The sequence below is a fragment of the Cystoisospora suis genome (assembly GCF_002600585.1).
Source record: "Cystoisospora suis strain Wien I chromosome Unknown contig_980, whole genome shotgun sequence".
Classification (NCBI taxonomy): Eukaryota; Apicomplexa; class Conoidasida; order Eucoccidiorida; family Sarcocystidae; genus Cystoisospora; species Cystoisospora suis.
In genome coordinates, this window is record NW_027153781.1 from 40,716 (window position 1) to 61,196 (window position 20,481).

Consider the following 20,481-nt stretch of genomic DNA (forward strand, 5'->3'; position numbering starts at 1 on the left):
TATCTATCTATCTATCTACTAGGGTGCGATTATAGATAGCCCGAGTGTGTATGTCCCAGTCAATGGGAACAACATGTGGGACCTCAGTAGCTCTCATGCGATTACCCGCACCTGCAGTGTATGTACAGCATGCATAATCTTTCACTGTGTTTGATTTGTCTGGTATGACAGCTTCTGTGGTCAGCATAGAACTCTTGCAAGAGTGTCACGGAGAAGAATAGACGTTTTCATACATCTGTTTTCCACATATCTGGGTGTTCTCTTCTCGTGCAGAACGTGTGAAGGAGGCGAGTTACTAGAGCGCATTGTGTCCGCTCAAGCGAGAGGCAAATCGCTTAGTGAGCGTTATGTAAGTTGTCTTGCGAAAAAACGTACCTTACTGTTAGCTCACGCAAAACAAAGCCTTCAGCACCCGCTTGTCCTTCAGCCATAGCCGTGTGTTGGTCCTCGTAGTCTACTGTTGCATTCTGAACTGAGGATGTTCTCATCTTCTTCTTTCACACATAGGCAGGGGACAATTCCGCCAGGGAGAAGCAAGACGAGAGCCTGTCTATCCTCTTGTCACCTGGGGAAGTACGAGAACACCTGGGGGTTTGTGAGCTACAGTGGTGCATGGCATACACGTACACACACTATATACCTCATGAGGGACTATACGGCAGGGCAATGGCGAGAGGGCTCGAACAAATTGAATGACGAGAGCACGGCATTTATGGAACGCATCACGACAGCCACCTCCTCTGAGGAAACCTCAGTAATACAATACTGCTCCTACGTCTGCGCCGTGATGGAAGGAACATGTGTCATAGAAGGCAGGATATATGGATATATGGGGGGGACCGGGGTGTTTTCACAGTCCCGTTGATATGTATAGCAAGTGCATGCAAAGAAAGATACTGAAGTATGGCTCATTTCGCTGGCCCCNNGGAGGAGGAAGAGGAGTAGCAGTAGCAGCAGCAGTCTTGTTACTAGTATTACTAGTAGTTGTAGTAGGGGGGTGACTATTAAGATGGGAATTGGTAGTGTTGCCACCACTACTACTACTACTATGACTACTGCTAGTAGTACTGGTAGGATTCATATGACTATTGTCGTTCGTGCTATGACTATGACTAGTACTATTATGATGATGATTTGTATGGCTCATTTCGCTGGCCCCTCACTCGATGTTTCCGGTAGAACGGCGGTACCTACTTTCGTGTAGGGAGGAGTAAGAGACAGACAAGGCATGCATCTGTCCCAACAGAGACTGCGTCACTGTGTGAGGGTTCGTATTTGAGTCGACTTTGTAATAGAGAGAATGTACTTAGCTGACCAACTTAGAGACAGGACTGACTTGCCCATGGGTATATGTCGATCCGTATATGCACTTATACATAAGAATCTGTACATATATGAGACTTGAGTACTGACCCGACTATGTTCAAATGGTTTAGCTATACTCCGTTTGCTGTTTCCTGTGTATACATGTACTGCCTGCCGTGTTGAAGTGTCGAGCAACTCGTTGCTAATGTCTACTGACTACTCATTTGTCTAGCCAGCCGGCGAGATCTGCCGAGTGCGTTGAATCGGGACGCATTCCCGCCACCTTTCCTAATCGCTCAATTCTCACGTCTCTTTTGTTGTCTCGGACAGGTGGCGGAGCTCATGAAGCAGATGATGAATGCCTTGGCATATTTCCATTCTCAGCATGTCGTTCATAAGTAAGAGATGCTCGACAATAAAATGCCTCACTATTTTCTCTAGAGTGAGGACTGTCTCCGTAGGAGCGTGGTCTGATTCTGCTTCTCTTCTCTTGAGTACCTGTCGTGGACGTTTTGATTTCGCCTTAGTGCTACATAGAAATCGATACACCTCACATGCGGAAATAGGTGGCAGAGCAGAAGCTACCTGCTCGGGAAATTTGCGTTTTTCTTGGCGCATGCATGTACCTGCCTTGGGTATCGATCAGAGATAGGATAGATATGTCGTCAGTTTCCTTGCTCACATGTATTTTCTAACGAAGCAGTGGAAGGGCGATCTCCATTCTGCCGTTCTGTTATCTCTGCATAGAGCTCAAGTATAAGCAGAAGGGAAGACTCTTTTCGCCCTCTGTTTCGTTTCACTCATTTGGCGTTGATGATCTCCGTACACTAGGAGGAGACAGGTGGAGACACATATGTACTATGGACACGTGTCTGGTGTGCTTGCTTTTTGCTCGTGGTAGTGATAGCACTGTGTAAGCCTTTTTCGTACACGATGTTCTGAAGAAGAAGGAGAAGTATGGAAGATACCGACCGAAGTATATAGATGATAAGTGTCCGTATTTGTGAAAGTAGAGACACGCATCCATAGAGTGAATCAGTGACAGAAAGAGGTACAATGCATTTCATCCACGCTCCCCGTCTTCATCGTCTGTGTGGCTTTAAATGTGTCTATGATCTCGCTGATACTTCTTTCGCCATGCTTGCTGGCATGTATGTGTATACAGAGACTTGAAACCGGAGAATGTTTTATTTCAGGATAAATCGCCACAGTCGCCCATCAAGATCATTGACTTTGGTAGGTTTGTTAGCCGTCTCGTCGCTGTGCTAGAGACGACTTCTTGTCGCATACAAACATAAGAAGTCGGATGGCAGCGGTGGGTGTGCACCGAAAGTTCAGAGAGAGAAGCAAAGACGTTGCAATTATAGATCTACTTCTTTTTCTCTTCATGAGATAACGACGATGGAGAACAAGATACCCAGAAGCCGTCGCTCTCGTAGAGCCTCACCTCATCACCTCCTCTCCCGCTTCTTTTGGAATAGTTCGGTTTCTCTACAGACACGTCGCCAGTGGTCTCCGGTCTTGCGTTTTTTTTCCAGATAGTTGAGTTAAGAACTCAACTATCTGGAAAGGTAGTAGTTCTTGCATTCGTTAGTATTACATAGGACGATATCTTTCTATCTCTGTCCCATGGAATACAGATACTATAGTAAGGACACCACCCGCACACACCCATCTACAGGTGCAAAGACACTGCATATGTCGAAGCCGCGCACCCGGGGCCGTGTGTTTGCTGTGCGTTTTTCTCTACTTCGTTGTCCGCGGAGACGACCGATCGCTCCTGTCTTTCTCGTCAGCCCTGGTTTCCTATATATATACTTCAGTCAGATACCGCTTCCGGATGGGTACGTGTGTGCTAGAGAACGGTATTAAATTCTTTTATTCAAGCCGTTTTCTCCGTTCAAATACCACGATGGCTCTGTTTATCTCAGGCTTAGCTGAATTATTCAAGAGTGATAAGAGGAGTAAGAATGCTGCAGGGACAGCCTTATATATGGCTCCTGAAGTCTTTCAAAGAGACGTCACGATCAAGTGTGACATCTGGTCAGCAGGTAAGACACTCGAGCAGTTCAAGGTAAACATTCCTGCGGGCAGCAAACGACCTATCTATCTATCTATCTATCTATAGAGAAGCTACTGCTCTATTCATAAGTCGTTGGTTCATGGGCTTTCTTTTTCTCTTTGTGCTAAGGCGTTGTGAGACTCCAGAATGAAGTATTTCTCCTGTAGGAGGCATGACAGAGACATGCAGGAAAGTGTTTCGACTAGGTTCTACTGGAGCATCGTTCAACTGGAGAAGATGCTTGATATCATTGTTGGGCTTCGGCGTGAAAGACTATCTGCGTAGCTGGTATTAGCCAACATGCCTAGATCTTCTCGCCTTCCTTCTTCGCAGAAACCTTCACTCCTGTTCTTTTTCAGCTATTTGATTGAGAGAAACACCTTCTGTCTATGAGCCTTCAGTTCCTCTCAGAGGCGGGACGTCTGTTCACGAGAGTTTTCGTCATGTCCGTCTCTATAGAGAGTGATAAGTCCTTGTTTGGGGTGTTTTCTCCCGTCGTTTCTTTGGATATCATTAGTGTATACACAGTCTCAGTCGCCTTTGTCGTTTCTTCTTTGTATGTAATGAATCTACAGGAGTCGTGCTGTATTTCCTTCTTTCTGGATGTCTGCCTTTCAACGGGACGAGCTTAGAAGAAGTTCAGCATAAAGTCACCTATGGTATGTTCTAGACGTGCTTCCATCTGCCTTTTATATTGAAGTGAAAGGAGGCCTAGTAGTTGTCTTTTCTATCCGACTATCGATGATATTTGTGTTTCCTTCGTTGACGGTCGTATTATAGGCTTCACTTCCGTTGTCGAGAACAGAGAGTTAGTTAGTTGGTACTCTAGGTACATCTGAAGTATTTGCAGGGACATTCCGGATCTCAAAGGCTAGAGCTTTCATTGTGTTTGCCTCTCAAAAAGCAGCTGTAAGAAAGTCTAGTCATACTTACACAAATGGTATTTGATACGATTCCGTTGCAGATTGGACCAGCAGTTGGTCGCGTTCTATTCAATTGCGTTGCATGCACCACGTGAGGGAATATTCGATGAGGCACAGAAGGGAGCGCTATGCGATTCCCGTTACGATTTGTCTCATGGTATCCTTACGGCTTCTTCGTGTATATTTGAAGTGCTCTTTCGAAAAACCTGGACGTAGTTAATGAGAGAAAGTAAAAGCACTCCAGTCGTGATGAAACAAAGAGAGAGAAGAACAACAAGAGGGTCATCTAAAGAACAGGAAGAGGAGAAGAATGCGAGAGAGTTGCATTCATCGTTAGAAATTGTATGAGGGTGTGACGTCGGCCTCGCTTATTATAGAGCTTTGCTAGCTGATATTCAATCACGACTTCATCCGGGATGAATCTGGAGTCATGAAGAACATGCGTAGTGTAAAACGACTAGAGAAGATATAAGCAAACGCACTTCTATGTCTGTATAACGTGCGCTGACTGATATCTCAGAGGAACCGAACTATGAAAAGGAGTGCCATCATTTGACTCCTGAAGCTATCGACTTGATCAAAAAGATGCTTACGAAAGACCCGGACCAGAGGCCTAGTGCATCGGAGATTCTTAAGCATGAATGGTTCAAGCAAGCCAATACTCGTGAGCTTCAGATCTCACCCCTCATTTGTGAAAACATGAAGGTACGTAGCCTCCACCCCAAATCTCTATCACCCTGTTGCTCGCAAATGGTAGAGGTTCTCAGGTATGCTATGTCTGTCCCTACATTTATGCAGTACACACGCGTAGATACATACATACATATGAGTAGATCGTATATGTGTACAGGTAAGCCGTATATACATGTGTGTATGCGCGCATACATTCGTTGCCACACTAGTGTCTATGTATAAATATACACTTCTGGGAGTGGGCACTTGAGCATAGAGCATGACGTTTCCTCATTTGTCGTGGGGTGAAGCCTAGATGAACAGAGGTGTCTTGTGGTATGGTTGTCTGAAAGTCCCTTCGTTCTTCTTCTTCTTAATCTTTTGGGAATCTTCTTGTTGATGCAGCCTCTAGTGAAAGAACGCCGTCTTGCATCCCTGTCCTCCTCATTCTCAGGAGCTGTATTGTTCCCTCATTATTATTGACCTTCGGCATGTATATTTCTCGTGTGTGTTAAAGATTTCACCTACACCCCCCCCCTCGTCAGTAATAGGTACCTTGTCTTCTATTGCTTGAGGTGGAGTGAATACTGTATCTTCCTTGGACTGCAGAGATATATGAGACAGAGTCATTTGAAGAATGCCCTGGTGAACTTGATGGCACATCAATTGAACGTTACGGGACAACAGATCCGTCATATCAATCAGATCTTCCGTCAGCTCGATAAGAATGGAGATGGTCTGCTTTCCCATCAAGAACTCACAGAAGGTATGAACGTTGATTCATTGCTTCTCTCTTAACCTACACATAAGTGTGTAACCTAGGCTTTTCTGAGAGTGATTTGGGCAGCACTTTTATGAAGCTAGAGCTCGTTTTCCTCTCAGTCCCAAGCTGGGACAGGAGGCTGGTGGTGAAGGTTGTGGTGCGTAGGAGAAGGAAAGAGGGGACTTCCAGCTTTTGCTTGATAAATACCGATCATGTATCTGATCTCATCACTCATTCAGAGAGAATCTGCTCTTACTAGGTGAGAGTTTTGTCACTCTTATCAGCTGCTTTGAGTGTATTGCCTTCTAAGAGTGGTGTATACTGAGATGATGAGTCTTGTATGCTCGTTGTATATCTCTGTGTATGGGCTCATGTCGGTGTGATTCGATAACAGGGCTCTTGGAAGCTGGAGTCGCGAGGTGGGATATCAATCGGATTCTACAGTCGATTGATGTCGATGACTCGGGCAACGTGTCCTACACAGAGTTCTTGGCCGCCTGCTACTCATGGCAGGAAACGGAGCTCAACGTTGTCTGGACTGCTTTCCAAAAGATCGATAAGGTAATGCCGCTTCTTCGTAAGCGATGAATAAGCCTCTGTTTTGTTTCTCTCTATTCTCACGTTCGTTCGTGACGTTTGTAGAATGCTCTTCACGTGAAGATATTTCTGTCTCTACGGACAGAAATATCTTCAAATGGATTGACTGTGTGTGTGTACTACCGGCAAGAGATTTAGATAGATGGAATACGGAGGAAGCAGAGAGGATGAGGGTACATGATTCAGTCAGTGTGCATTCATAGGTAATTGCCTGTCGAAGTATGTTCTACGTTATTCTTTCTTTGTGTAGGGTCTAATAGATGATGCAACTTCCACCTAGCTACATGCAGCACAGAAGAATCGTCTGAGTGTGACGGCGGTTTCGGGTGGTGTACATACACGACGCATACACACGTCGGCAGCACTGTTATAAACAGTTTGTGAATCATTTTTGCGTACCTACCTTCTCGTGAATGGACGCCTCCTCCTCTGTGTTAGAACCGATTCTGTGTCTCGGCATGCAGTCATTCATCAATCAGTCTTCCCGGGAAAGGCAGTCGTCCAGATAAGACGGACAGCGTTTTCACTGCAGCTAGATTGTACAGCACAGTGTGACTTTCTTTCTTTCGGCGGGATTGGTTGCTACAGTGTCCGTGTGAAAGGAATGCTTTTGGTCTTTTTCTGACGAATCGTGAAAGTGTCTGTAAACTTCCCACCTGTGGTTTGATGTCGGTGTCTGGGGAGCAGTCGATCACGCCGTGCGTGTCTGGCTAGCACTGGATAATACCACACTTGAGAAGACACAGCTGGTGCCAGTGCAAGCAGCGGGAGTGTGATGAGCCCGATCTGCCTACGGTATGTCTGTTGTCTTGTCATTCAGAGAAGAAGTGGTATTTCTTTGGAATGCATGACCTTAGTGTGCATGTGTGATGATGCACTTATTTCAGGACGGAGATGGGAAGATCTCGGTTCGTGAATTCTGCGATATGGTTCTCGGACATGACAATAAACTCATTCCTGAAGAGGACATGGAGGAGCTCGTGGCTCAGATGGATAAGAACGGCGATGGCTTGGTATGGCAACTGGATCGATTCGTCTGTCGAGTATCTTACCTTGATAAGAGGGGCAGGGAAGGGGTACATCCTTGTATGGTTGCGTACTTCCTATGAAATCAGAGGGTATGATATAGCTTTGCCTTGTGTTTTTCCTTACAGGTGTGTTTCCGTAGAGATGCCTAGCCGTTCTCTTCTTTACAGTTGCTGCTTTCATGTCTCCAGGTTACTTGTGTCTTTCACCCAGAGCTAGGCGGTGTTTTCATCCAATGACTCCCCCCGCCCTCCGTTGTCTTTTGACCCGTAGATTGTTAACACGATCATGTATGTTATCTTCTGCTTGCCCTGTGCTGTGTGTTGTCTATTCAGATCGACTGGGATGAGTTCGTAGCCTACATGCGCCAAGATGAAACCTGATCGCCTAAAGCGTCGTCTACAAGATCTCTTCTTGCTTGTTTGCACAGCCTTCCTAGACTTGAAAGTACTCTCGTCATGCCGCCTCCCTCTCCATGGCTTGGGAAGGACTTGAGGAAGTCAAGACTCCTCAAGTCTTGGAACATTCGTCACCGGCTATGAGAACTCGATTGGGAATCAGCTAGCTGGTCTTCTCTCTGCATGCACCGCTCCCGAGTGACCTAGAGAAGACAGATAGAATGCACATACGTGGTTTCAGGTGTATTCTCCTGGCATCAAAGTCAAAGCGTGTCTTCTTAGGCAAGACTTGATACAGACCCTGTGTGTACACGCATGTACACATGTATTTCGTCTTATTACGCATATGTCTAGTCGCCCGCTTTGTATTCTCACCCACCCTCAGTTTCTCCATCACAGCAGGGAACGATGATAACTACCCAGGGACTCAGTCCATACATAAATGATGCCTTTTCGTACCCCAATAGCTACAGTGGACTGGAGTCTGACTGAAAACAAGGGCACTCTAACATCACATCCAGCATAATGTTCTATATCTATATACATATAACGAGATATGCACCTCTTTGCCTCGTCGCCCCCCCTAAATTCTGTCTGTTGAGCTAGGGAAGGGTGTACCTTGTCTCCAAGTGCTACTACTATTAGTACTGCTTGTGTTGTGTCATCATACATCTTGTCAAACTAGAGAACTCTCTGCATGTGAATGGAGTGGCCGGTACAGTTGGTGAAACATTCAAAATGCGACACGCTGGTAGATTCTGTGTCTCTCGGAATGCCCTTTAGATTTCTTCATTTCAATAAGTTCTGTGGAGCATGGAAGGCTCTGGAGAGATACGAGGCTTCACGACTGTGCGCACCGAAGAGCTCTTTTTTTCAGGGAGACAAACGGGTCTACGCATTGCGCGATTGCGGTTATCGGTGAGGGTGTCATCCCCTCGTTTTCACCGCCATTCTGTATAGCAAGCCATATGTTCCTCCTTTGTATTTTCACTTACTTACTCTAGACATTGTGTTTTCACATATCTCTATCCATACGTAAGTAAGTAAAATAGTGACGCCACTTCCCGGGAGGGTGCAGCATGCATGCATGCATTGCCACGTACAGGCGGCCGTCTGTCGGGACCTCTTCTTTCGCTATCGTCGTCATCTGTTTGGGTCTGTTCAAAGCCACTCTCCGCATTTGACTCTGTTTGCCGGCCTCGCTCAATGAACACAAACGAGGACAAGGAAGGCCCTTGACGTGTTCATGCATGAACGCTTGTAGCAAAGTTTGCATGTGTCTACAACACTTGTGTTGCTTTTATTAGCTGCTGCATTGACTGAATGAATGGAGGCTCTTTGATTCTTCAGCCAACCCTATTTTTAGAATCTCCATACATTCCGAACGATGTTCTGAGGACGTGAGACGAGTACACGAACGCGTTCTGTATGAGGATCGCCGCCCTGTCTTTATCCATCTCATTTGTGCCGTTGCCCGTCTACCCCCCCCCTTCTCCTCCTCCTCCTCTCCTCCCCCCTTCCCCAGTCTCCGTTTTCATGCAGCTGCTGTCCAGGTGGCCGTGCTACAAACGCCAAATTTTTGAGCGCCCGGCCAACGTGTTTTCCTGAATCTTGTTTTTTGTCGGTGAACTCTTTTCACTCGCCGTCAAGTTTTTTGAAACACCCCTTGTTTTTCTCATTCTCTGAAGAGAATTTTGTGCGTAATTGCTATAGACGAGAGAGGGACATGGGCGTCTCGCTGACTGGCGAGATTCAAGCGTCGCTATAGACATAGTGGATTGATGTCTAGTATATACAGTGAGAGGGAGGGGAGGAAGGGCAGCGCTCCGACTTCAAAGAAGCTTTAGCAAGGTGCCTTTCCTTCAGTGTAACTACAGCTTCGACGAACAAGAATTCAAAAAAAATAACGAGTTCCTTGATAGAAGAACTCACACCATTGTCACATGAGTCAGTCAATCTTCGCTCTACCACCGAAGTGGGATGGCGTTTGGCTGTCCAGACACACACCTTGGTTGCGATAGTTTCATAGAAACAGAAGTCAGAGCGTAGCGAAAGAGGGAGATATAGACAAAAAAGTTGTGGAAAGGTGTAAAAGCCGAAACACCCGCTATGCAGGACTTCGAAAGACGGGAAAGAAAACGTAGACAGATAGATCCTCACAGGAGGAAAGATATCTTCTTTATGTTACCATGGTATGTTTCACGCATATTATCGGTCAGCATAGATCTTATGTTTTTTCTTCGAAGGAAGTCCATTCTGTGAAGGCCCTGGCCCCCCGTTCGTCTTTTTCATCCGTTTCTTTGCTTGACCTTCATAGTCTCCTTCTTCGCCCACTCCTTCGCTTGTTGGCTTTGCCTTCTTCTTCAGAGACAGGACCGCTGAGCCTAAGAAATCCAGAAAAGACAGAAGAGTGACGCTGTCACTTGGAAATGCTGCTATCCATGATGCGTGTAAAAAACTCCTGAATACAGGTCTTGTTCCTTTCGCTATCTCGTATCATAGGCGTCACATGAATGCCTCAGTCATCTGAGATCCGGACACACGTCAGCACAATCCTTTCGAGTATAGAAAGACATATACAACGCGATACATACTACGGAGTTGTCGTCCCCTCATCCTCTTTCTATACGTACAGCTGCTCCTCCTAGGACTTGCTTCACAGGAGGTGAGCTCATCTGCTAGCTAGCTGATGCTGCTGACTAGAGGGGTGATTTATCATGTGAAGAACGTGCACTCCATGGACAACTGGAACTCACACTCTCTCTCACCTTTGGAGTGACGACGACCTCGGAGAGCTTCGTCGAAGTCGGCGTCCGTGAAAGCATCCATTGAATGCTCCTGAAAAGGTAGAAGCATGAGACGATGACTTCGTGTTTCTCTAAACATAGAGATAACAAGAAGCGCTCCTTCGGCTTCTCTATGACCAAGCAGAGAAGAAGTGCGATGGCACGCATGCATGCTGAGGTCTCACAGGATCTCTATTCAATAAGACAGAGCTTTTACGCCTATGATGAGCTGACATATTTGAGCCATACCACACAACACTGAAATGTCCTACATTCCATTATCCGTACCACTATCGCTAGTATGCAAGGATCGGCCTATGTGTCGGGCGATCAGCAGGCACCAACGCACATGGGATATGAACAACAAGAGAACTCAAGATGTAATGAGTCTCTATCGCATAGAGGCGCCTCAGCAACAATTGGCCCAATCACCTGAGAGGCTGACGCACAGGCAGGTAGGTAGGTACAAGTATCTTTCTATACTTTAAAGACTGTATGTCAAGAAGACGGGGGTCAAGATAGTTGTATATATTGTTATGGTGTATGTGTCTTTCCATATTCAAAGCACTTACAACATGAGGGAGACTATTGGCTTGCCGATCGTCCTCATACACAGCGGCTCCAACGCTTTCTCTGAAGCTACGTGGTGGGCAGACATGTCACTTTAGACTGCTATTGACTAACCAGATCACTTCCACACATATATACGTATATCCCCCGGTAAGATGCAACAAGAAGAAGATTCATCTCCCGACGACCGAACATGTTTCTATGCTTAGGAACAGGGTGTACGTGATACATAACGTATGTACTTGCCTTCAATGCCTTTTCACCGCCTAAAGCATTCAAGAGGTCTTTAAGCTCCATCTTTTGTTGCTTCTTGACCTCCTTCGCTCCTGCAGCGAGTTCATCTGCGAAACTCTGGTCAGGAAGCTCTCCTAGTAAACCACCTCCGCCCTCAACCACTAAACGTCTAGAAGGCGCACCCCACTGTTGATCTACTTCTGCTTCAGCTCGCTCTTCTTGTAGTTTCTGTAACGCCGAACAGAAAGGCGCACTTTTCATGACACTTCACTCACACGCAACCCTCGACTGAACACCACCAGGTGTTCTCTCACCCGATTCAAAGCTGCTCCTGCCTATATTTGTATGATGGGTAGGAAGTCTCCTTACACACCACCATACGGTGCGTAAATGGGTAGATACCCGCGTCCAGAGGGATACAGATAAATGCAGGAGGGCATGAACCGGGTCGGTGGGCCTGGGAAGCCGGGGCTGGTCACAAGAATGAATGTCCGGAGAGTAGTCTTGTAAAAATGAATCTCGGTTTGTCACGGCTCTCTGTGTGATATTCTCGTTGTTAACGCTCCTGTATATCCCCTCGTTCTTCACGACCTACGAAATGTGTGTGACAATCACGGCCATCCTCACGCAAGGGAACTACAAGAAACCGGATGATGTACATACAGCTGAGGAGCCCCCTACCAGATCTGTAGACTGTGGCCAGCTCTGAGGTCGTGTTTTTGCCCCGGACTCCCTGTTGATCGAATGAGATACGAAACTCGCGATACCTAAAAGAATGGGCGAGCATCCTATTGTATCAGTGCAGAAAGATCGAACAAAGAGTTCAAAAAAGAATGCCTCTGTTAATCGCGCAATTCATGCACATTATCATCTTCCTGTTCGAAAAACTCTCTAACACAAGCACAGTAAAGACTATATGGGTACCTGGTTGTCGCCCCTCGGGCTCCCCGCCTCCTGTCCCTTTTCTCTGCCTCTCACAGATTATGAGTCTCACGCCTCTGCCTTTCCTTACTTGGAAGAAAGAGACGAACTTATGGATGGTTTTGTTCAACAGAGCGAGGGTCTGGTTGGGAGGAATGTTGAATTCCGCGGCGATGCAGTCGGCTGTTTGAAGCATTCAGAGATAAAAGAAAGAGGCTTCAGGCTATCGTGCATGCATGTAGATACCCTTCGACAGAAAAAGAGACAGCAACAAGATTTTGGAGTGCTGGAGCCTTCATTGAACCAGGGCTATATACGTGGCTTGTTCCTAGAACAGACCTAGGCAAGGCCGTCCTCCTGGTACGGTTCTCCGAGCTAACTAGGAGAAGTACATACGTACATGTCAGCTACAGGGTGGGACGAAATCTTCAAGGGCCTTGTGGGAACTTACGAGTCTTCTTTTGAGCTCCTACAGCGAGAAGTATGGCTTGCTGGAGATGAGAAAGCTGAATTCCATCGGGTTGAGAAAGGCGTTCACTGAAGAAGAGGGACGAAATAACCGGAAGAAGATCAAGAATGAGAGGCAAATCCGCCAGCTGCTTGGCGTAGTGCCGTAGCCGTAGGAGGTCGTGAGAGGACAAGAAGTGAGGGAGCTGTCAGAGCAAAAGCAAAGAACATGCGCTTAACACTTATGAGCTCTCATCCTAGCGAAAAGGACTTTCTATGTAACTGGACAATGCACGGCCGCCCAGACAGGTCTCGCCAAGCACCCGCCTTTCGACATCAACGACCACGAACTGGAGAGGTGAGAGAAACAAGAAGTCACTTGAGCATCGCGTGCCTTCACGGAAGTGATACCCCGCAACGACCCTGGGAGAAGCTTGAAATTCGTTGCTAAGCTTCTCATAAACCAAGCATGCTAGACACACATTCCCTGCTCGTACTCAACACGCCCGTCCCCAGGGCAGTCACCACTTGTTCTCGGTTTCTACAGAGAGACACTTTCACTAGACATGTACATGTATGAAGGCAGCAGCAAAGAGCAAGCATTTGCGGAGAGCCGAACTGGAAGCAAAACAACGATACTTACATTGGAAAGAGAGACTTTAGGATGAAGGTGAGAATGACTGCCCTCTTGTCCATCTGGATTGTTGTTCGCTGCGGGAGCCCGAGTGCTGTTGACCACGCAGAGGGCGAGAGATGCAGGTAGAAATCGAAAGGACGGGCCGCCAAGAAGCTGAAGGAAACGCGAGCGGAAATCTGCAGCGAAGGCGAAGAGCCACGATCCGTCCGCGCGGCCGATGAACTGGAAGCAAATTGAAAGGGGAGACAGCAATGCCGAAGCGCGCTCACAAGCTGGAGATTGGTGTACCTATAAAGCTGTTTGCACGTCGTTACCATGGTGAGATATATAACATAGAGGCACTGAAGGAAAGAAAATACGGACAGAGAGATGGGTATCTTCACTGTGTTGAGAGGTAGTCCAATCACTGTAGTGTCCCTCCTTATTATCGAGAAACCAAGAAACGCAGAACGCGAGTGCCGCGGTGAGACAAGAGGTGCAAAAAGCATTCATCGCGATGCACCTACACACGACCATGTATATACATATAACTACGTATACATGAAGACTACATAGATGTTTATATTGTACATAGTAAGTAGTGTGTATGTATAGACAAAGCAATATGTATATACATAGTCAGTGAAAATACATCACGTCCGTCTCTTGGTCCAAGTGAGACAATACCCAAGAAAGATCTAGCAACAACGGAGAGATGTTCTGTTTTCACTTTGGCTTCGGTCTCTCCCTTTCTTCTGTGCGTTGTTCAGACATACTTCCTTGTCAGTGCTCCCGCCTGTGATATCAATGCCTTGCCATAGGTTCTTCTTCATCAAGGCATCATCGTCCGTTCCATTGATAGCACTCTTGTCCTTGTTTTTCTCTTTGACATCTCTCTTTGTACTGCGCGACGGCAGGGCAGCATGTCTAAGCATGATACAGCTGAATTCGCCTGTAACATCTGTGGCAACTTGCCGTATATACACCGGAACGAACTGTTTACGACTCCAAAAGCGGAAGAGTTGTGCAGTCAGACCAAAGGCGACACCAAAATAGTCAATCTGAAAGTCAGGAAGAGTAGAGCTACATGGAGAAAGAAGAGGTGGTGCGGGACGTGGCTTAAGAGATTTTCGAGATAGAGAAGATAGGAATGCAGATGACGGAGAAGAAGCCTGATCTTCCGAAGATGTTGGTGTCGCCGGTTTGTCTGATGCTGTCTTCGACCTATGTTTCCCCTTCTTCCTGGAAGTAACACTTTCTTCCTCTTCTTCTTCTCCATCTCCCTCTTCTTCATCATCTTCTTGTTCCTCTTCCTCGTCTTCATCTTCATCTTCTTCTTCTTCAGCTCCCTCTTCGCCTTTCTTTTCAGCAGCTAAGAGTGAAGATTTCACTGCATCGGGTTCCTCGATGCTACATCCTTTCATCTCAAAGAAATCGATTAGCTGCTGCAACGCAGCACTTCCATAACCCATACGTTGAAGGGAAGGATGACATGCGACACGGACGACTCGCACCTAAGAAGCAGAAACTCACAGGTATATGATATCCAGCACCAGGTGTCCTTCTTCGAGGCCTAGAAAGAACTAAAGAACTCTACAACATGAGCTAACTAGACAAAGAAACCACCCCAACTCAGATTTATACACACCCTCCCTTCTAAGTTCAGACCCGTAGGTTTATGGAGACATAGCTCTGTAGAAAGAACGCATCGCCGTGAAATACAGAGAGGAGAACATATGGGAGAGCGGAGTGTACTGCCGAGAGCCTATACGTGCAGCCCTGGAAGAACACGTGACCTCGATCAGCATTGACCGAAGACGTCTTCATCTTCGAGGACAAATACATGTCTACAAGCATCTAACTAGTTCAGGCAAGAGACAGTGGATGTGTCATATGGCGTGAACATAGTAGATTTTGCACCGCGATCCCATAGAAGGAACCTCAGAAGGAGCGGCAGTGGTAGTACGGGTATGGTCATAAGCGATGTCTTGCTCACGTAAGTTAACGAGAGTATGTGGCCACCATGGCAAAAAGATGACCCAGGCGCGATAGGTATATGCTTCACATAGATCCTGAGAATGGGATACAATGCGATAGCATGCACAGTCGAACCCTCGAAACGTGCCCGATGTACTCCTGAAACTTGTCACTTCAGCATGAACCCCTCGCCTGTCTCCCTTTGGTGTACGCACCCCAGTAAGAGATCCGAAATCCTCGTCAACAAACTGCTGCGAAAGAGTCCACGGTAAAAGGTCCCCGGAAGGTCTTAACCCTCTGCCGAGTGCCTGCTGGATGGCCTGTCGCGACAGTGCACCTTCAACGGAGACCTGCAGACAGAAGTTGGGGAACACAGTAGATCTTTTCTTGTAAAAGCTGAAGAAGATCTGAAAACGCACCGCGACCGCTTATATTGTTACCTACACGACACAGAGAGGGAAGAGGAAGCGTGAAACCTGACGACCGGCGAAGTCTTTTTCCTGTCTCACCTGGATAGCACAGTAAATGTCGGGGACTGTATCTGTGTGTTCATCAACAGGAGGAAGGAAGGCGAAGAGGAGATGAGCAGGAGCATCTGCCATGAGCATCAGGTCGTTAGGCGTGTTCTTATAGTGAGAAGAAACAAAGAGAGAAAGTAGGCCATGAAGAAATGCCTCGGACGCCTCGTGGTATGAAAAGAGCGCATCTCTGTTGACCAGATACAGCCGGCACTTTGAAGCCGGAGGAAGAGAAGCCTGAGAAAGAAGTCGAAACGTCGCAGACAACCCTCCAGTGTAAATGGTTTTGCTTCTTTACGACAATACGCTTACAGCTGGTTCTGGAGGGACACATAATAAACCTAGGAAAACATAGATACACATGATGGTCTATACAGAACGGAAGCGAGGATTGAACCCCCCCCCCTGCTCGCGCACATGTCCTGCCTCAACCTGTACCCAAGGCCTTACCGATCTACAGAGAAAAATAAACCCTAATTTCTTTGGCGATGCTCTTTGTGTAAGTAGAAGCCGACTGACAAAAACTATACCATGGATCCCAACCTTTATCCGTGTATGGATTCTGAGGCAGATGAAACATTCCTTTATTTGTCTCAACGCTCACCCTCGTATCGGTATATCAGTAGAGTCAGCAGAAAGTATCAAGTATATCATTAAATCTTCAGAGCACGACTCTACTTGGTAGTGTCCATACACGCTTTGCTGCTGTCAGAAGCGCAGATCCGGTCCTACCTCACTGAGCTTCATAGGTTCCGTTGCATCGAGACATAGTAGATCATGTAGCCAAGCCTCGACACCGTCCCCTGCCGAATAACGGATAGGAGTGCTTAACGTCAACTCCTTTAGAGTCCGGGGTGGTGAGCTAGAGGAAGACGCAAATTTGTTCTGCTTCAAGTCTTGAATGAGCTTCAGAGACAAAGCCCGACCAGTACCTTCGTAGCCGTTCACCGTTGACGAGAGTAAGACCACGTATGGACCTGATAGCAGCACATGGGTCTCACAAGGAAGTCTGAAGCTATAACTACTCGCCAGGTAGTCGAAAAGCAACGACGGCGTCTCTCTGCTGGAAAATGATGGATAGCGGTATTAGCGCATACACGTTATCTCGCTGTGACCAACATAGTGCGATCTATCTCGACGTACGCCTGACTGTCCTTTCAGGGTAAGGTACTGAGGAACGGGGAAACACCTTGGGATCCCTGCGAGCATACGTAAGTCGACATCATGTGCCCTACCAACATACACAGTAGCGCACAGCCTCCTCCTCTTCAGCGACTGATCCGCCACATCTGACGCTCTCAGCATGGGTCGCGGCGTCGTACCCCTCGTGAGCAAATAATTACCCTACCATGAGACCATAGGCGTTACGCAACCCACCCCGTCTCAGTAGGAGTGTATGGAGGGAAAATCTACCGAATTCAACGCAGGGGATACTCTCGAGGAAACTCTCTGTCTCGGCATGTGGGCACATATCCACATACACGACACATGTGTGGGACATATGCACACGGCGAATTGATGGTCGCGTAGCAGTGGCGGAGCTTGATGTCACCCAGTAAAGATATGCAAGTGTGAGGAAAACTGCCAGCACCGACCCAACCATCAAACCCCTTACCAAAGAGAGACTTGACCAGAGGAAGAGGAATGGAGGCCGCTTCATCCACCACAAGTAGATCTGCTTGTGTCAGGCCATCGCGCTTGTCAGGGGATATGAAAGTGACGGTCTGCCGATGATGTTTGCGAACTGTGACTTTCGTAATCAGACGATTCCCTGACCCTCTTTGGTGCATGTCACTGCTGCTGCCTGTTGACGAGGAGCCGAGGCCACTGCTATGAGACGCATTGGCTGAAGTGGCACCCGACGGATCTTCGCGGTGTACATCAAAGTCAGTGTGTTCCTTCAGTCCCAAGGCTCCTAGACCCTGTAGTGTCACAACAGAAGTAAACATGCTCACGATTCTCGAACGTTCACTCCACGTCATGTCAATCAGCTCCCTTCCTACATCCATATAAAGATGTATGTATATATATATATATATACATCTTCATATATATACATATATGCGTGTATAAGCACGTACATGTTTCCAGGTATGTACATCTGTATAGATGTCATACATGGATACCGTGCTCTTACAAAGTATGCGTGGTACCTATCTATGTGCATCCGCAGATAAAGCACATGGAGAGAAAACAGAGAGAAGCGCACGCACGAGTCTACTAACTCTTCCGGTGTCGCAACGCCTCTGTAATTCTAGGTTGCCATACGTATAGGCTTATCAGCGGGTATCTGAGCGGCTTCCCAACAAACTTCATTACGTTCACGAAGAAGAAAGGGCTCCAACTAAAAGCAACCGTTCTGAGTTCGGACAATGAAAGACGCGTCCAAACATCCGTATGGTACTCGATGTATTGCCTACGATGGAAGGAAATGGGGAGAGAAAGCGGCAGTATTTTAGGAGGCAAAACGGTCTTGTACAGCGCGTATGGCGCAGCACCGTTACATGAAAACTTTTCTACGATAGAATAGATAGATACATCGGTCGAGAAAGCATATGCTGACCTTGAGGAGAAAATCAAAGAGCGTTTTGACATTCTCTGCTGATGGCGCACAGACAAAGATACTTGAGTAATCATAAGCAACAGCCGCAGCGACAGCGAGTCCTAGAGCCGCACTTTTTCCTCGGCCACGGGCAGCTGTTAGAGCAAATGTCTGCTGGAGACCACCTGCTGTACCTCGACCTCCTCCACCTCCGCTAAAGCTCTTGGACTTAGTCTCCCCGGGGGTTTCAGTTCTTTCTTTTCTGCAGTTGAGATTATTATAAGACTGCTGAGTTGCGAGACAATCTAAGAAAGCTAAGACCGCTTTAGCTTGATCCGTGGTGACGCACATGTTCATTAGTGACCCTACAGGCTGAGGTGTATCTGCAAATTGACTCTGGAGTTCGCGAAGTTCCCTCCTTTGCTGTTCTGTTTGTCGAGCTAGTAAAGCTTGAGCTTCGAGTTGTTCAGCCTTTTTCTTCTTGTTCTTCTTCTTGTTCTCCCCCCCCTCATTCTCTTCGACTTCGCCCAGGGCATCAGCAGAGCCGCTTCCTTTCTTGAGAGGAGCGATATGCTGGGCAAAGGAATTCAGAGGTAAGACATTCAGTTCATCGTCAACTATCAGACAATTCTGACACTTAGCTAAAGAAAGAAGAAAACGTTCATTGAAGCGAGGTTGAATCTGTGAAAATCTCTCTGTCTTAAACCTGAGAAGAACAGCAAGTACACGCAAACACATTCATTCACCTCTCACAACCATCCTTAGTGTCCTCTGGCCATCTACGCCGTACACCTATACATGTATGCATGTACACACATGTCTATACGCCGTTTAAATACATAGGTATACAGGCACGTTTCGACACCCGCGTAGGCGTAGCTCCTTGAACGGTCCTTCAGCGTCGAAGAGAGGCTTGGCTCACATAAGGGCAAAGAGTGACTGAGTGAACAGGCGTCCATGGAAAGCAACAACACAAAAGTACTTTCTTCGACCATACATAAAACAAAAAGCATTTCAACCACCACAAGCGTTTGGGGAGTCTGAGGAGGAGAAATCTGTGATGATCATGTGACTTCCGTAGTGATAGAAAGTCCTAGTGGCAATATCTCTTTCGTACTGCTAACTCAGGAGCGCAAGAACACACCGCTTTCTCTACCATCTTTCCCTGTCTGGGGTGGGTAAACCACCGGGCGCAAGTGCGGAGGGGTTCGCAGAGGAATGTTGAAAAGCAACCTCAAGCGACAACAATTGAAGGTTCATGGAAGGAAACTCTACTACTTCGAGAGACTCGTTTGATAGCAGCAGACAGGTCGATCTGCCTTGGTCAAAACGAGACGAAGAGCAGGAGAAAAATTCAGCTGGTTGCTGGGATGCTGGAGGTGCTAACATCTACGCCAGCAGAATGTTGTTCTACTTTATAATAGAAAGATAAACAGGAATAGAAGGCAAGTCATATAGATTGAAAGAGAAACATCGACGGGAGAGATGCACGTGAGAGAGAGGAATAAGCCCTTTCTTTCTCTCCAACAAAGCCCGGTCCTACATACATATATAGATAGAATGTAGATGGATCAATGTGTATCTCTTTACCTGGAATGTATATCCATGCTTAGGTCATAGAGCTGTTGAAGAGATGAGAGGCTTCGGAGAAGAAGACAGACAATGCCTCCCCCCTGTACGGTTTCAACTGTGCGGCATAGAATGTTAGGAGTGAGAGCTTCGAAATCTTGAAGAACACACATAGAATAGGTTGAGCCTAAGACAGAATGGGAGTCTTTATAATAGCAATATCTTATATCTGTAGAAGAGACAAAGAGCTCAAAGGGATCATCGATGTTAGGATCATAAAGACCTCTCTGAACTTTCTTTTTCAGCTGCTTTGCTCGCTTTCTACGATGAGATGAAAACCCTAGGTCCTTCTTATAACACCATAACACCGTTGGTTTATGAGCTGGCTGGAAACGATGAAGAAGGTAATGAAGATTGACGACCTGCTCTGATCCCCTATCTCCGATAATGACGAAAAACGCTCTATGGCGTAACTCGATGCAGTTCTCCACGAGAACCTTCACCCGAGCGTCGACGCGCTTCCTCATCTTGGCAAAGGGGGGGGGGGGAGAACAA

At 46.9% G+C, this 20,481-nt stretch overlaps 2 protein-coding genes across 2 annotated transcripts in view; one reads left to right on the plus strand and one right to left on the minus strand.

Moving 5' to 3' along the window:
- CSUI_002319 (cam cdpk) overlaps window positions 1-9,081 on the plus strand; it is a 15,402-nt gene extending 6,321 nt beyond the window's left edge. The window contains exons 5-14 of the mRNA XM_068062521.1: window positions 247-349; window positions 1,636-1,703; window positions 2,471-2,541; window positions 3,237-3,356; window positions 3,943-4,026; window positions 4,811-4,995; window positions 5,572-5,728; window positions 6,120-6,286; window positions 7,210-7,335; window positions 7,684-9,081. Of these exons, the coding sequence (XP_067925513.1) occupies window positions 247-282 (36 nt within the window). The 3' untranslated portion in view covers window positions 283-349; window positions 1,636-1,703; window positions 2,471-2,541; ... (5 more) ...; window positions 7,210-7,335; window positions 7,684-9,081. The remainder of the gene's footprint in view (window positions 1-246; window positions 350-1,635; window positions 1,704-2,470; window positions 2,542-3,236; window positions 3,357-3,942; window positions 4,027-4,810; window positions 4,996-5,571; window positions 5,729-6,119; window positions 6,287-7,209; window positions 7,336-7,683) is intronic.
- A 525-nt stretch (window positions 9,082-9,606) lies between these two features.
- CSUI_002320 (atpase protein) lies at window positions 9,607-20,474 on the minus strand. Its single transcript, XM_068062522.1, has 13 exons — window positions 19,948-20,474; window positions 18,379-19,063; window positions 17,431-17,737; window positions 16,548-16,792; window positions 15,807-16,052; window positions 15,513-15,647; window positions 14,097-14,834; window positions 13,348-13,563; window positions 12,709-12,910; window positions 12,349-12,440; window positions 11,325-11,564; window positions 10,515-10,584; window positions 9,607-10,130 (listed from the first exon to the last, which is right to left on the minus strand). Exons 1-13 carry the CDS (start codon window positions 20,451-20,453, stop codon window positions 9,955-9,957), a joined length of 3,858 nt encoding a protein of 1,285 aa, XP_067925514.1. The 5' UTR covers window positions 20,454-20,474; the 3' UTR covers window positions 9,607-9,954.
- Window positions 20,475-20,481: the final 7 nt, after the last annotated feature.